Here is a 16,473-nt window from a genome sequence, read left to right on the forward strand (position 1 = left end):
ATTTCTAGCCGTGTCAGTAATTCTACAGTTCTTACTTTCAAAACCTAAATATGAATATTAATTAATTAAATCTCATTATATCCACACGAGAACTGATCACCCCCACCCACCCACCCATGACCCGCCCACTGAGGAAATGCGTCATCCCGTCGCCGGTGGACGTGGCTGCTGGGAAGCGCTTCCCGGTTGTTATTCTTGTTTGTCGCGCCAAGCACCTCCGGGTTCCTCCATTCATTGGCGATAAGTTACATGTGCCAAAAACAAATATAATTAAAACTGTGCTAGCAAATAAAGAGGCGAGCAGTTGTATCATTTTATGTTATTTTAAAGAGATAGCCGGTTGAATCAGCGGCTGACTGCTACAAACATGGACACGTACGGCAACTCGCACAAGAAACCGAAGCTGGGCAACGCTGCCGAAAACTGGGTGAGTTATTTCTTTTTAAGTTGTGTTGATTCAACATGTATCACATCCGTCCACCTCCACTAACCAGCTACTAATGAGCTAACAGGCTAACTGTTCGGCTACTTAGCTTCCTTCACATTACACCGCTATAATGCTAGCTCTGCGTTTAAAGCCGTTGCTAGCAGCACGAGACTGAGAAGTTGCTAACCAGTTAATAGTTAACTGCTGAATACAGTTAAGTGAATGGCTTCAACTATTTGTTTAATTTAAAGCTGTGATAACATTAACCTTGGTGGTTGCTGCCACCAAGACGTGTCAACAAAACACTGTTTGCATCCGTTAGCTTTTTCCAGCTAACCCACTGCTGCACGTATTCCTCTAAGGTGATTAAAAGTACACCGCTAACTCTGAACTGCAGTATTTACAGACGTCAAGGATAAACAAAATGTGACATGCATACACTGTGGTCCTCCAACATACATCTAAAAAACACAAAACAACAACACCAGACCTACTCACAAAAGTACAGAATCAAACAATTAACGTTAATTGATTAACCTAGAAAGCCTGATGACAGTTGTGTCGTGACTGTGGACTGATGGTCGTATAAAACAAATAGTTTGAACACATCAGCTTTGTTCATAATGTGCAATGCTCTAAGTTACATGCATGTTCTGAGCAAACAGTTTACAAATATCTTGAGAAGCCATATTTTAAAGCTACTTTGAAGATACTTTCTAATGTGATCATATTTAATTTGTAAGGCTGGATCTGTTCACATAAACTTCTTTTTTAATTGACTTGTACAAGTGGTTTGCATTGACAGTAAATCTGTATAATTTCAGGGAATGCAACGTGCAACTAATGTCACCTATCAAGCTCATCATGTCAGCCGGAACAAGCGCGGGCAGGTTGTGGGAACAAGAGGAGGGTTCAGAGGATGCACCGTTTGGCTGAGTGGTAGGTTATTTTATTATCAGGGTGTGGTTTTTTTCCCACACCTGTATATCATGTCGTAGTCGTTTCATAATTCTGTTGTTTTGTCTTCTTTGCCCAGGTTTGTCTGGCGCTGGGAAGACCACAGTGAGCATGGCTCTGGAGGAGTACCTGGTGTGTCACGGTATCCCCTGCTACACACTGGATGGGGACAACATCCGCCAGGGGCTGAACAAAAACCTCGGCTTCAGCCCAGAGGACCGTGAAGAGAACATTAGGCGCATTGCTGAGGTGGCTCGGCTTTTTGCTGATGCTGGGCTGGTCTGCATCGCCAGCTTCATCTCCCCCTACAGTAGGGTGAGTGACTCTCAAAAGACAGCATCAGCTTTTGAATGTTTAATGAGAGAAACGGATGACTCCTATTCTGTTATGCAATCTTTATTGAGCCACGTTTGAATGAACTACGGCCCTTTTGTGAACAGCTTTCTGCTATTGTTGGAATTACTTATAGAGCTTGGGTTGACTATGATGTCACTGATCATGTCATTGTGTCTATCATCATTATCCTGCTGAAATTGATGATGGCAGTGCCAACAATAGATTTGAAATGATAACGTAGAGATTTTGAAGGCAGGTTTTGTTTTTTTGTTCCTGCCCTGATTTTTAAAACAAACAAAGACTACTTTTTTGAGTTATTGTTTAAATAATTCCTACTAGATCTGCAGTTCAACAACTGTTTATTTTGTTGTAATTACAGTACTATGAAGGACTGTGGTGCATGTTTAGCATCAGATATGTTTTCCCTTTACTGTCTGTTATTGACGATTCTGAGCTGTGCTTGCTGCAGAAAACATTGTTGTTTGATGAAAAAGCAAACACGATGAGCCTTAATAGTAACATGTTATCTTCTACTAGCTCTTTGACCACTAAGTCATGTGTGTACCGCACTGTGTATTTGGTTATTCTCTGTCAGGATCGCCTTAATGCGAGGAAGATCCACGAGGCAGCAGGGCTGCCTTTCTTTGAGGTGTTTGTGGACGCTCCGCTGGATGTCTGTGAGCAGAGGGACGTGAAGGGGCTGTACAAGAGAGCCAGAGCGGGAGAGATACGAGGTGGAGTATGGTTTAGTGCTGTTAGTGTGCAATGCATCAGTAGATCCAAGGCCTGGATTATTGTTTCTGTCATGTGATCAATTCAGGGTTCATACTGTTACATAGTACTTTGTTGATAAATGCTAAACAGAGGGCAGATATTGCCGTGTTCATCAGTGGGACTTCTGCTGTTGTATGACACATAATTTGCTTCCTGTTTCAACTTATGCTTATCTTGTCAAATTACACAGAAATTGCATGACAGTGACAATAAAAGTGATTCATCACTGTTAGAGGAAGTGCTTCTTATCATATTGTGGTGCAGCAAGTTGGGTTTTATTTTTTAGCAGCAGAGAGATCTTTACCCAATTTCCAGAGTTTTGTAGCTAAGATTAACCTTCTTTAGCCTCCCTTCTGTCTTTGGTATGGTTGAAACATTGTTTTTTTTGAGAGTCAAAATTTATCGTAATTTCTATCCAAAATTTCCAACATGTTTTAAATATTTTGCCACAATCAAAGTGTTTAAAAAACAGTTTGTTCTCCTCCTTGCCGTGCACAAAGCACTGAATCTTATATTGATCAAAGAAAAAAAACAAAACAGATTTACTTTGGCACCTTTTATTTAAAATTAGGATTTTGTTTAAGGATTTGAAATGTATTCTATTATTTGATCAGGTTTCACTGGGATTGACTCAGAGTACGAGAAGCCAGAGGCCCCAGAGCTGGTGCTGAAGACCGACTCCTGCAGTGTGAATGAGTCCATACAACAGCTTGTTGACCTGCTTCAAGAGAGGGTGAGGGGGAGAAATAATCCTGCTCTGACACGTTTCAAATATGTGCATAGGACTGTGCTATCACTCCTGTTGGCCACCAGGGGCAGTAAAGCCTCATATTTGAACACATCTTAACTGTTAATGCATCTACACTGTATCATGCAAATCAATATTACTTTTGTGAATAGTAAGTTGTTACTAAAAATTTGCTTTTGCAGGATGTTTGGTAATGATTTACTTGTCGTTAATCATTTCACGTTGTTTTTCTGCAGGATATAGTTCCCATTGATGCCTCTTATGAAGTGAAAGAGCTGTATGTTCAGGAGAATAAACTGGACCTGGCTAAGGCGGATGCAGAGACTCTGCCTGCTGTACAGATTGGGAAGGTACCTCTGAGTTTCTTTTTGGATTTTCATAAATCTTTATAAATAAATAAAGCAAAACTACTATTTATGGGCTTTGTATATACATTGAGGAGTTATTTTCTGTAAACATTGACCTCTATCCATTTCATTTGAACAACGTATTATAAGTTGATCGTCAATATGTGACTGTGTATGCGACCCTCAGGTGGACATGCAGTGGGTGCAGGTGCTGGCTGAAGGCTGGGCCACTCCTCTGAATGGCTTCATGAGAGAGAGAGAGTACTTGCAGTGTCTTCACTTTGACTGTCTGCTGGATGGTAAGATGTCATTTATGTTCTTAAGGAAAACAACATTTCCTATTTCATTGTAAAATTCAGCATTGCAATACTTGAGAAGGGCACTAGATGGAGATGAATGCTCACAAAATGGATAACTCAGAAATAGTGGATGGCTTTCTGTCGGGACATTGGTACATTTCTTACACCCACACCATACCTATATTTATATATCTATATAGATATATATCTATATAGATATCTATATCTATATAGATATTTATATATCTATATAGATATTTATATATCTATATAGATATCTATATAGATATCTATATCTATAGATATATAGATATCTATATACTAGAACTTGAGCACAGTGAGCTCTAGGATGTTTTGTATTATTTCCATCAGTTGAACCCCAAATCTCCGTCAGCTGTAGATCAATGTGCTCCTGTGTCATATTTTTTACTTTAATATAAAAATTGACCACTCTAATTTAAATGGAGCATTAAATTAGGTTTATCAAATACTCTCTGCATGTGTCCCTGCAAACTGCTAATCATATTTTGTACAGCTGGATGTGCTGAGCTGACATGCTGAAGACATACTCCATCACACAGCGGTGATGAACAACTCAGCTGGGTTGCAGGATGACACATTGATATACTCAGGAATGATTTAGATGCAGAATTTTAAGAATGACGCTGTTGTATATTATGTTGGTGTATAATAAGTCCAGTTGCACCCAAGTCTCAGAAATGACTTGGGTTTTTTTTGGCACTTTTCAGAATATGAATATTACATTTGGTGTAGAGTCTCTTGGTGTAATTACAGCAATTTCTCATGTATTGTTTGAAATTCCAAGAAAAAGTCAATTTACTTTTATTGCGCATATGACCGCTCAAGCTACAGTTGTGTGTTGTGATGCCAAATATTTTGCTACACGCATAGTAAAAGGAAAAATGCATAAAATTAATTGAAAGTTAACATAGCCTGTATTTCATTTTCCGATTTTGACAGGTTATATATTTTCACTGTCCTCACTGAGGGATAAAACCTTCAAGTTCTTACAACTTGATGATTTACATTCTTTCCTCCGAAAGATAGCTAGCCTGAGAAATGGAGCCGTCTGGACAGACGGAGGCAAAAATATATATTGATGTGAAATGTCTTGATTCCGGAGGGAGACGGTAACAGAGGAAGAAGCTTCTGTATTGATTGACACCACACACCACCATTTGTCCATTTTCACTTCCTTCCAGGGACTTGACAGTGATATCACAGTGAAAGGATTGATCTCCCACACTATCGCACTAAAGCTGGTCGGGAATCACAAAACTGCATGTTTGACTAATCAAATAGTCTGCAAAAATAAACCAAGATCCAAGCTTGTGTCTCTCTCGCTTGCGCGCGCGCACGCGTGTGCGTGCGTGTGCGTGTGTGTGTGTTTTATTGGAACCAGCTGTAAGCCCTACACTGTGACAGAGGGGACGAGAAGAGGGTCCAGGGAGAGCCGGGGCCAGCAACAGTCAGCCTCCCGTCCTGTTTCCACTGCATTTGATCTGATGGGATGTGAAAAGCGTGCCGGTCCAAACTTTTTCATCAACCTGGACGGCACGATGAACACCCGCCAACAGAACGGCGTCACTGCACCGCTCAAATTGTAGAATGAGAAAGGGTCAAGCTCCTGCTTAGCTTAAGAGGGGATTTTTCTCCTCTGGCTTCTTAAATTGCAGCCTTGAAGACTCACTGTAGCCTGTGGTTTAGCTATATATCCCCCATTTAGCCCAAAGGGGTACGGAGTGGAAACTTGATCAGAGTAGTTGAGCTGTTTTGTTGAGTATACTAACCCTTTGAACGTTTTAACCTGCCTTTTAATAGGATATATTGGGGTCCTTAACATTGTTTTTCTTGGATCGTTATGTGATATTAAAGGTTCCCTGTGGAGCTTTCTTGAGGGCAAGCAAAAGTTTAGTTTGTACATCCAACGTTTTCCATTAATACTTGCAATATAATATTCATATTTGTGTCTGTCCTTCAGATCGAACGAGCGCGTCGTTGAATGCATTTCATTCCTCATTAACCATTTGCAAAGCCGATTATAAATAAATACCATTAAATAAATAAATAATTGTAAATGGTGGCAGGGCTGTGTATCACTTTGGGATTTAGGAAGTAATGATTACTATTTGAATTTTTTTTGATAATACGGTTAATAGATTATTCAAGCAAATGACCAGCAGATTACGTGATAATGAAAAATAATAATGTATTTGCCTTTATCCCTCATACAAATGCTCTTGCTTTTCCATTGTCCTAGGTGGCGTCATTAACCTGTCGGTGCCTGTGGTGCTGCCGGTGTCTACTACAGACAAAGAGCGGTTAGATGGGGTGACGGCTATGGCTTTGGTCTACGACGGCAGACGAGTGGCTATCCTTCGCAACCCTGAGTTTTATGAACACCGCAAGGAAGAGCGATGTGCTCGTCAGTGGGGCACCACCTGCAAAGACCATCCTTACATCAAGGTACATTTGAAATCTGAATATAGGCTAAATATGTTGGAAATGCTATCAAAAAGCCAAAAAATTCCACCATGGTAAAAGTACCAAGCTGCATTGCAGAGCTGCAGACGGTCTGTCTCAGTGTGCTGTGTGATAAACACTGCATGCGAAAGCAAACTGCCTCCTTGGCTTCAGTGCTGATCGAACACAGATCCGAGCTGGCCTCTTCACATTGCTTATGGAAAGACTGAATAGGAGGTGGATTTTCTCTCGCAGGCTGTCAGGACGCCCAGTACAATCACTTGATCTGTTTGGTCCACCCTCATTGTGCAGGTGTTATATTTGGATGCTTATTCTCCTGCGCAGCCTCAACAAAATGCGTTTGAAATTGTACTGCTAAACTCAACAGGCCGTGGAATCCCTGCCAGCTTCCACCTTTTCCGCTCACCCAATTCCTCTCCAAATACATTCAGGGATTGTTTCCATCTGTCTCCGACCGACGGCCGCGGGGCTCAGGTAGACACGAGATAACGTCCTGAAATGATCCTGCACACCCTGCGGAAAGTGCCACTGGCTTGTAGTTGATAAAGAATGGAACAGTCTGGTGTTAGAGACAAAAATAGTTGTCAGATTGGCTTTTTATAAATCCATCCCAGCACCGTGTGGTTGACTAATTTTAAATCCCATTGTTTTCAGGATTAATGCAACTTGTATTTTGGCAAAGGTGCAAGACAAAACGGAAAGTAACCTGTATGGTATTTAGCCATTTCAGCCCCTGGGGGTCAGACTTACTGTAAACATCATTGTCTCATTCTAAAGCCCCGTGCTGCTAAACATCCTGGATGGAGATTAACTAGAGCACTAGACCGCAGCTGTCTCAATATTTCAGCGAACCTGGTTGTCATTTTTCTTCCTCAGCAGATATCTTTTTTTTTTTTTTTGGTCTCACCTTGTTCGTGATTAAATCTGGCCCGGTAATGTGTTTTTAGGTTGCAGGAGGCTGCCAGTTTCATAAATTGGTACCATAACTCTCCAGTGTCAACACCTTTCACAACTGTCATTCTTTATCCACTCTAACCTGTCACAGCCGGACATGTGTGCTCAGCTTGCCATGATTAAGGCGTCACTCATTAAAAAGTGTGTGTGTGTGTGTGTGTGTGTGTGTGTGTGTGTGTGTGTATATAAGTGTGTTTAACTGAGCCAGAGTGCTCGGCACACCTTTCTGCTGGTAGCTACGACTTTATTATCCCGTCTCTTTAAGACCAGAAACGACCTGCTCCATATTACACGTAGTTAATCCACTTCTTCCTGTTTACCTGTCCGTCAGTCAGACAGGAGCCCGCTTCATCGGAAACCAATGGTGTAGTGTGTTTATTTTCCCATGTGAAGTACTGGGGCACTTATAACGGTATAAACAGAGCACATGTGTAGAGGGTGGACCCGCTCCTTTGATGTATCCATGCAGACATTATATTTTTCCACTCACTTAATGTCAGGAAAATAAATTGCGACATGTCTACGCTGTTGATCTCTCTTAAGAATAAGACTGTTGGGCATCTGTTCTGACTCTTCTCAGTGGACACGTTGGATTAATCGGAGTGTGGAAAACAAATCCTGACATGATCCTGAATACTTGTTACGACGGAGCCAAGTGGTTATTGATCACATCACGTAGACACCTCTACTGCTGACAACTTTGATTTTTACATATAGCTCGCCAGATCAAACTGAAATCGGTCTGTAAATGATGGATCTCAAAGAGTTTTTGTTGGGTATTTCACTCACATGATAAATTACATGTTGAATGAAACTAGTGACATCTTTTCTTTTTTTTTTCATCAGATTCCAAAACGTCTTTTTCGCAACGCTTCACACTTCATGTTTCATTCGTGGCCTTTGTTTTGAGCTCTCTGTCTCAGTGCTGGAGCTGTGCTTGTTGTGTTACAGAGCCTGTAGAGCAACGTCACGTTGTATCACATTAACAGCGCACAGGCTAGTCTTTTCAGTAACTCTAGCTACAGTCTCATAAATGCCACGTGAGGCAGGCGAAAGATATTGCCTGAAACAATTGCAGCCTTTGCCTGGATCCTGAGCACTTTGGTGACGTTGTTGGATAAATCTGTTGAGGGGGAACATTTCTCTCCAATGTGGTCATGAGGATCCTCACCAGGTTTTATTATGGAACACAATCTTGTGATGTCTCTGCTCTGTTTTGAAATTCAGGTAGTAGATGTGGCCAAATACAAAAGAGTGGACATGCCAGAGTTCGGCTGCCTGTTTTAACGACACCACAGACTCTGATTTACGCTGGTGTGTCGTCGTTGCAACTGGCTAATAACTCGGGAGTTTTATTAGAATTCTGGCCCGGTTCCAGCACGGTTAAGTTTTTATGGGCCACAGTGTGTCTTAAGTCTGGATTATGTTTGAGTTTTGTTCCCCGTCATTGTGACTCCTATTTCAGATGGTGATGGAAAGCGGGGACTGGCTGGTCGGGGGAGACCTGCAGGTTCTGGACAAGATCTACTGGAACGACGAACTCGATCAGTACCGACTGACACCCACTGAGCTCAAACAGAAGTTTAAAGAAATGAATGCCGGTATGGGCCAAGAGATCTTGAACCAAAGGGCTTTTAGAGATACTGTTGTGTCACAAATGTTTATAAACGTTGCCCCTTTTTCTTCTTAAAAAGGAGAAGACACTCATTTAAATGCTATTATTCTTTCTTTAGTTTTGGGGGAAGAAGTAAGGGACACGGAGTAGGAAAGTCATCGGAGAGAAAGTTCTGGGGAGATTCAGTCCTTCACTATGTGGAAAAATCCAGAGAAAACTCCAAGGCACTTGTTTAAACAATTAAAATGCTCTTGTTGTAATGGCATAGTCATGTGAGACCCAGAGATCAAACTCTAAAGACATTTAATTGATTAAAAAGAGAGTGCCTTGGAGTTTTCTTCTTATTTCCTTATACAAAGAGCATCTGAAATTAACTCTATTTGAGTCCAGGAAGCTCTCATACCCAAACATTTTATTTTTTACTTGACTGCATTTGGTTTCAATAGTTGGGCACTGAGCTGCTTGATTATCTCTGGGTACACTGTGGCCTTTTTGTTTGTTTTGTACAGATGTGTTCAGTTGTGTTTGGTTGCAGTCAAACCCACTCTTCTCACCCCTCCTGTCTGTCTTTTAGATGCTGTATTTGCCTTCCAGCTGCGCAACCCGGTCCACAACGGCCACGCTCTCCTGATGCAGGACACCCACAAGCGTCTCATCGAGCGAGGCTACCGCCGGCCCGTCCTGCTACTCCACCCGCTGGGAGGTTGGACCAAGGACGACGACGTGCCGCTGCCCTGGCGAATGAAGCAGCACGCCGCTGTGCTGGAGGAGGGCGTCCTGAATCCAGACTCCACTATCGTGGCCATCTTTCCTTCGCCCATGATGTATGCTGGCCCAACTGAGGTAATGATTATTAAGAATGTTGTCTCTGCAAAGTTACATGCTTGAAGTTTCTTTTTTTTTTTTTTTAAAGTGGTAATGTTTTCCTCAAAATGGACAAACAGACTGCAGCACTGAGTATTGTCAACAGACACAGGGAGGACTGTCATTGACTTTTCTTTTTTTTTTTGGAGTGAAAAATGGCAGGAAAGGGGATTTGCGATTGACTTGAGGCGCTCTATTGAGCGTTTCTTTGCCTCTTCGTATGCTGGGAATCTTTTAATCATTCATTTACGATGATTGGAAAGCTACAGAAAAATTATTAAGAGCAGATTGGAGGCTAGTGGATGTTGCGCAGTGAATTTATTCAGTTTGTAATTGTGAATGGGAGGTTTAGAGAGCCAGACTCAGCCTTAGTATCATTGTTTTGACCTTTCTTTTTTCTTACCCATTTAAAAACAACATATTCCTTTTGTCTGCAAAGAATTAAACTGCCTCTCCAGGGTCTGTCTTGCCATTAAGTTTTTTTTTAAACCCAATCTGGAAATCCTTAAATGTACAGAATACATGGGCAAGAACGTAATGGCGGTAGTTTTAGTAACTGTCCAGGAGTAATGTGGAGATTTAGCAGTTATTGATAATGACAAACAGAAATCATAAGTGCTTGAAGTTTTCAGCTAATCTTATACACTTATACATACACATTTTTGTTAATTGAAGTGAGATATTGTAGTACCCACAGCCAGGTAAAGACAATTTACAAACCGTCATATTAAAAATAACAATCTTTATTGTAAAATATATTGTAAAAAAATGTGTTATTTGTCTTTGTAGCTTTACAAAGAATACATACTGTATATTCCAGACTTTTTCAACACTATTTTCAGTTTTTCTTTCTTTAACCCTTGTCCACAGGTTCAGTGGCATTGCAGAGCTCGAATGGTGGCTGGAGCCAACTTCTACATCGTGGGCCGTGACCCTGCAGGCATGCCCCACCCGAACACGGGGAAGGATCTGTACGAGCCCACTCACGGCGCCAAGGTCCTCACCATGGCACCGGGCCTCATCACGCTGGAGATTGTACCCTTTAAAGTCGCCGCTTACAACAAGGTCAAAAGAGCAATGGATTTTTACGACTCCAAAAAGTGAGTACTTGTTTATACCATCATTTTAAAGCCTGCAATCTTGTTTCCTATGTGTTTAAGGTAATGGGCGATGGAATACAGAAATAGTTTGAGGTTAAGGGCCTGTGTCCACATACCGTCTTTTTCTGGCAGAAAAGCTCCCATAGAGCGCTTCATCCCAACTCGTATGGCGATAAAAACACTTTCCAGAAATAATCTGTGTCTTCCCGGCCGATCTGCTTCTACAAATGGGCTTTTCGGTCTTTTGATATGATCATGTCTGTCTGACAAACAAGTTCAGGATAGATGGACACGACCAAAACAAGTGTCTACTCTAGTGACGTCACCAGCACTTTCCTGAAAAATTCAAACATTATAAATTAGAAGCACTCGGAGCAACCGCACAAAAAAAGGCGGAGCCTGCGCTCGCTCCTCATCGGGAGCCAATGAAAGAAGATGCTGTGTGGACACCAGTGGCGGGCCGTGCATTTTATACCTGGGCCTTCACTCATAAAAATGAAGCTCAACACCTACAAATACACTAACTGCAGAGTGCAGATACTGTACATCAGGGGTGTCAAACTCATTTTCACTCTGGGCCACATCAGCATCATGGCTGCCCTCAAAGGGCCGGTTGTAACTGTAAGACTGTATAAATGTAACTACTCCCTAACATATTGTTAAATAACTGTCTCTGCATTTGATTGTTTATTCAAGTGTAAAAAGATTGTACATGCAGTTATATAAATGTCAAATTATATTTGAGCACATTTCTGTTATTATAACATAAATCCTTTTAATTTAGGGTTAAGAAACCCACATTACGCTATCAAAGATCACATTTTTAAAGAACATAACAAAGACAAATATCATCAAACACAAGTTATTACATTAACTTTGTTCAAAGCTATTCTTGTCACCTCTCTGCATCACTAATGTCCCTCCCCGTCGTCGTCCCATGCATGGCAGCTACATCCAAGAGCTCCTTTTGTAAATATATTCTGCTGCGATTGCAGTCTGCCTTTTAATTCTTGGACAATTTTATTTTTTTCTTCGAGACTAAATTTATCTCTGTGTTTGGTGTCAAAATGCTGACATAAATTGTATTCCTTCATCACAAACACTGCCTCATAGCACAGAAGACATACATTCGCTTTGCCATTTTTATTATATTTTCTTCCCTCTGCATACATTTTTCTCTTCGTGGACATTTTGGGATTATTTGTCGATCATTTTCAACTTGATGACTTTATGGTCTGTTGCCTCTCCTGTCCACCTGTTGTGATAGTTTTAATGTCGGCACACAGACAACATGCTATCTCATAATTTCGACTTTCTATCTCATCATTTCGACCATGGGGATATTTTTATTTTCAAGTCTAACTTTTATTTTTTTTTTTAAGTTAGACTTGCTGGTGGATTCGCGGGCCACATAAAATGATGTGGTGGGCCGGATCCGGTCCGCGGGCCTTGAGTTTGACATGTGTGCTGTACATGAATACCCGTATGATGGGATGCGGCGTCATTACCGGACAATGCATATAGTCAAAATCAATTCAGCTAAAACACGCATTCCGCCACACAATCAAGAGCACGGGCCATTCAAATATTATTCATATCAGAGGGAACAATATTACCCAAATCATGAAAAATACACGATTGACAATTTACACAGTAGTAACGCTCCTATCACTCCCTCCAGGAAATAGAAGACTCCATAGTTGTTGTTACTGACGGATTTATTCGTCTGTCAACACCGAGAGGGAAAATGAGTCCACTGAAAACATATGAATCTTCAAAGTAGATCACTTAAAAACTTAAACGCTTTGCGCGTCTGCTTGTTGCTGTGCACCGGCTAAATGTGTCCCCAGCGCAACATAGGACGTAACAATAGTTCCTATCGCATATAAAACCAAACCAAAATCCATATTCATAAAAAGAAGTTGTATAAATAATAATATATAAACAAGCATATTAAATAATTACATAAATAATATGTATGGCAGTTAAAGCTACTGCAGTTCACTTACCAAAGCTGCTGTTCACTATTTAAAGACAAAGTCCATCCTGCTTTCTTTGTTAATAAAGAGTTTAATCCCACGGTTGTTCAGTACATCCGTGCGTTTTAGTTCCAGTAAGAAGTCTTTCTCGATTCATGGACGCCAGTGATGACAGTCGAGCCTCCCCAGTTGTATTTCCTGAATATGGTTTAATGCGTTTGAGGGCTGAAAATGTCCGCTCGACAGAGGCAGTAGATACTGGGATTGTCACCGCCCAACATGTCACACTAGCCCACTGACCAATCACGCATGGCTAGGCCAGCTAGAAGGCTCTGGCATGTCAAAGAATACGCCCAACATGTCAAACTAAAGATCTGATTGGTTGAAGACTATGACAATCAACACTATCGTCCCCGGTTACTTAAACTGCAAAGGGATTCACTTGTAAGTCTGAAGGCCTCCAGGCAGATTTTTTTTACCTAGAGACAACATAGAGGTGAAGTCTGATTGGATAAGAGCTCTACTTAAAAAGCAGCACTGCAGGCTGGAAGCAGAGCAACTGAAGAAGACAGTAGCTGTACAATGAGAAAATAAGCTAATGGAAAAAAGAATTAGAATACTTGTAGTGTATTTGTGAAAAATTATTAAATTATAAAATAGCTATAACTTTGTGATTTTTGTCTAGGCCAGCAGAGAAGGCTTTGCTGGCCCTGCTGCAGCCACCACTGCTGGACACAGACCCTAAACACTAGTGCTCAAACTAAATTTGTTTCGTACAAAATTTGTAGATTTACTCCAGATTAATACCTCACATTAAGGCCGATTAGAACCAGCAGCCTAAACAGAAATCACATTCTATAAATCAATTACTCATTAGGCTTGTTTTTAAAAACCCTTTCATCCATTTTCTTTCCCCCTTCTCTTCTATCTACAATACAACACAAAGCCAAGAATAACAGGGATTGTTTTTCTTTCTTATTCAGTTAAAATGTTTTGTGGATTAGTATGAGCTTTGATGTTACTCAAAAATTACAGAGACCTGCCATTAATTAAAGTCTGTATACAAACATTGCACATGATGACTAAGATGAATCATGCAATCTCGCTGCTTTTTGTCCGGATTTGATGCAGCCTCCACCGTCGGGTTACGCAACTTTAGCTGTGTGTCTAGCCTGGAATGTTACAACTAAGTATGGCCAGACTAAAAAGATTTGCTTTGTTTTCCATGATTCATATCTATGATGTTGATTCCAAACTGAAATGCTGATTGGGAACATCTAGTACTTTTAGTCCTGCTAAAAATAGTATTTTTTAAAATATGATCGACCATTTGTTTGTTTAGCTCTCTTTTACTTTGAAATGATGACATAACCAGACAAGAAAAATAACTATTTCCTGAGTTTGAAACTGTTCAATCAGTTTATTCAACAGAAAATCTGTTATCGGTGGAATGTTACCTTTTTCCACGTTCTGAAAGTTTATTTATTTATCTTGAATTTAAACTGTCAGTCTAAGTTATTGACTAAAGTAGAGAAGAAACACTTCAAGGATTCAAAGCTTTTATTTGTCACAAACCCAAGTAAATGTGTAGTTCAATGCACTGTGTCATTAAGACGAGCGTACACATATAACATTAAAGAAATCCAGAAAAAAATATATATAGTATAAAAATTAAAAGGCAAAAAAATATAAATGTGTGCAAGAAATTAGAATGTACATATGTTACAAATGTAACATTTTGTACAGACTCGAGGGGAAATAAAAAGTATACGCAAGTATATAATAATCACTGAAACATGCAATATCACCTCATTGGCCTTTTAAACACATTTCAGATTACCATGTAAAATACATTTTTAGGATCTCATTGATCCAGCGGCTTGCTATCATCTGAAGGCTAAAAAGCTAGAGACAGAAATGCAAGAAGGTTACTGGATATCCACAATCTGTCGTCATCACGCAGTTAGATTTATGGCGCTCCATTCTCTCATGCGGGCAGAAAGCGCCTTGCCAAGTTTTCAGGAGGAATATGGATGCTTGTCCTAATCACCAGCAAAACCCCACAGTCTTCCTCCAAAGTGGCTCAGATCAAAGCAAGCTGTTCCTAATTTGACACTGTATAAAAATGCACTCTGAAGAATTTGCCTGGAGCTCTTTTACCTCACGCCATGGGAAGTGCGTCGTCTTCACAGCTTCTCATTGTTTTAAGAGCAGTACGATGCGCTCCGCCATGTGATAGCAATTAGAAATGTGACTTCTTAACCGGACCCTCTCTGAATGTCGGCTCAGGGGAGATAAGTGTAAATGTGTGCGAACAAGATGTCTGAAACCGTCTCGATCATTCCTGACAGTCATTTATTGACGAGGTTTGGGAAGATGTGACTTGTGCCTGTCCTCTGCTCAAAGCTGTGAACATCTTTCCCCATCCGAACGTGCGATGAGAAGCCCTCTGTCATAGAGGGAGGAGGGACTCGCCATCAGAATGTTTGAAAAATGTTTTGACGAGGGAAATCTACAATCTCACTGTCGGAAAGAAGCTTTGTAATTATGGGGATGATTCACACCAGTGTGAGACCTCAAAGGGATGATATAGGTTTGTTTAACTAGCGGGTCGTGTTTCATATATTCATGGAATAGTCATTTTGGGTGAATTAGGAAATTGGGAAAAAAATATATATATTTATATTCCTGTCACTCAAGTGGATCGTTGAGAAAATGGAAAAAATAAATACTTAAATAGACGTGGGCTGAAATGTTACTAAAACATTTATCTCCAAAATTACTTCCTTCCATCTCCTCCTACAGCACCGGTGGGTGTTGGTGACACCAAAAGCTCCCCTGTTATCATTTGTTTCTTCAAAGTAAATTGATAGTTGTTGCAGATGTTTGTAGTGGTAGTCACAAAAAGGACTCAGCTCTGAGTAGTAAAGAGCCATTAAACACATGCATTTAAATTAGACATCTACTCCAACACACTGAAATCGAAGAAGGGTCAGCTCCACTGCTTCACTTTACAAACATTACTGCAGTGCTTAATGGAACATCACAGTATCTCTCCAGCCACAGAGGGATTTATGAGCAGTTACTAATGAAGCAGCTGCCAGAGTATCGACATATGACATGTCGAGTTCAGTGATAGAGACATTGTTACGCACACTCTCGTCATGTCTTATTTCACTGGGTAGGATGTAGCGATGCCCTGAGCCGAGCTTAAGATGCCCAATGTGACATCTCACGTTTTTGTATTTTGGCATCGACTCGGGGTGTCTTGTTGGCTCACATTTCCTGTGCTGTTGATAAGCATCTTTTGATTGATTGAAATATGTCTGTTTCTCAAAACTCTTTTTCTCTGTCACTTTAATTTTTATTGCAGCCATCAAGATTATGATTTCATCTCAGGCACACGTATGCGTAAGATGGCTCGCGAGGGAGAGAATCCTCCCGACGGCTTCATGGCGCCGAAGGCTTGGGCTGTGCTGAAGGAATACTACAAGTCACTGGAGAAGGCTTAGAGGTTGAGTCTCAGATAAAACAAACATTTAAAGACGGTGACGTTTAACAGGATTAA

General features: G+C 40.7%; 1 protein-coding gene across 1 annotated transcript in view; it reads left to right on the top strand.

The window, feature by feature from the left end:
* Nucleotides 1-166: 166 nt before the first annotated feature.
* papss1 (3'-phosphoadenosine 5'-phosphosulfate synthase 1) overlaps nt 167-16,473 on the top strand; it is a 17,336-nt gene continuing 1,029 nt past the window's right edge. Inside the window, exons 1-12 of the mRNA XM_068727431.1 lie at nt 167-427; nt 1,252-1,366; nt 1,464-1,699; nt 2,316-2,454; nt 3,109-3,227; nt 3,479-3,592; nt 3,777-3,888; nt 6,170-6,375; nt 8,813-8,948; nt 9,537-9,805; nt 10,697-10,926; nt 16,279-16,473. The exon at nt 16,279-16,473 is cut by the window's right edge and continues 1,029 nt beyond it. Of these exons, the coding sequence (XP_068583532.1) occupies nt 368-427; nt 1,252-1,366; nt 1,464-1,699; nt 2,316-2,454; nt 3,109-3,227; nt 3,479-3,592; nt 3,777-3,888; nt 6,170-6,375; nt 8,813-8,948; nt 9,537-9,805; nt 10,697-10,926; nt 16,279-16,417 (1,875 nt within the window). The 5' untranslated portion in view covers nt 167-367 and the 3' untranslated portion in view covers nt 16,418-16,473. The remainder of the gene's footprint in view (nt 428-1,251; nt 1,367-1,463; nt 1,700-2,315; nt 2,455-3,108; nt 3,228-3,478; nt 3,593-3,776; nt 3,889-6,169; nt 6,376-8,812; nt 8,949-9,536; nt 9,806-10,696; nt 10,927-16,278) is intronic.

The sequence above is a fragment of the Cebidichthys violaceus genome, unplaced genomic scaffold (assembly GCF_023349555.1).
Source record: "Cebidichthys violaceus isolate CVI_PGR_0920_01 unplaced genomic scaffold, fCebVio1.0.p SCAF_4, whole genome shotgun sequence".
In the NCBI taxonomy this organism is placed as follows: Eukaryota; Metazoa; Chordata; class Actinopteri; order Perciformes; family Stichaeidae; genus Cebidichthys; species Cebidichthys violaceus.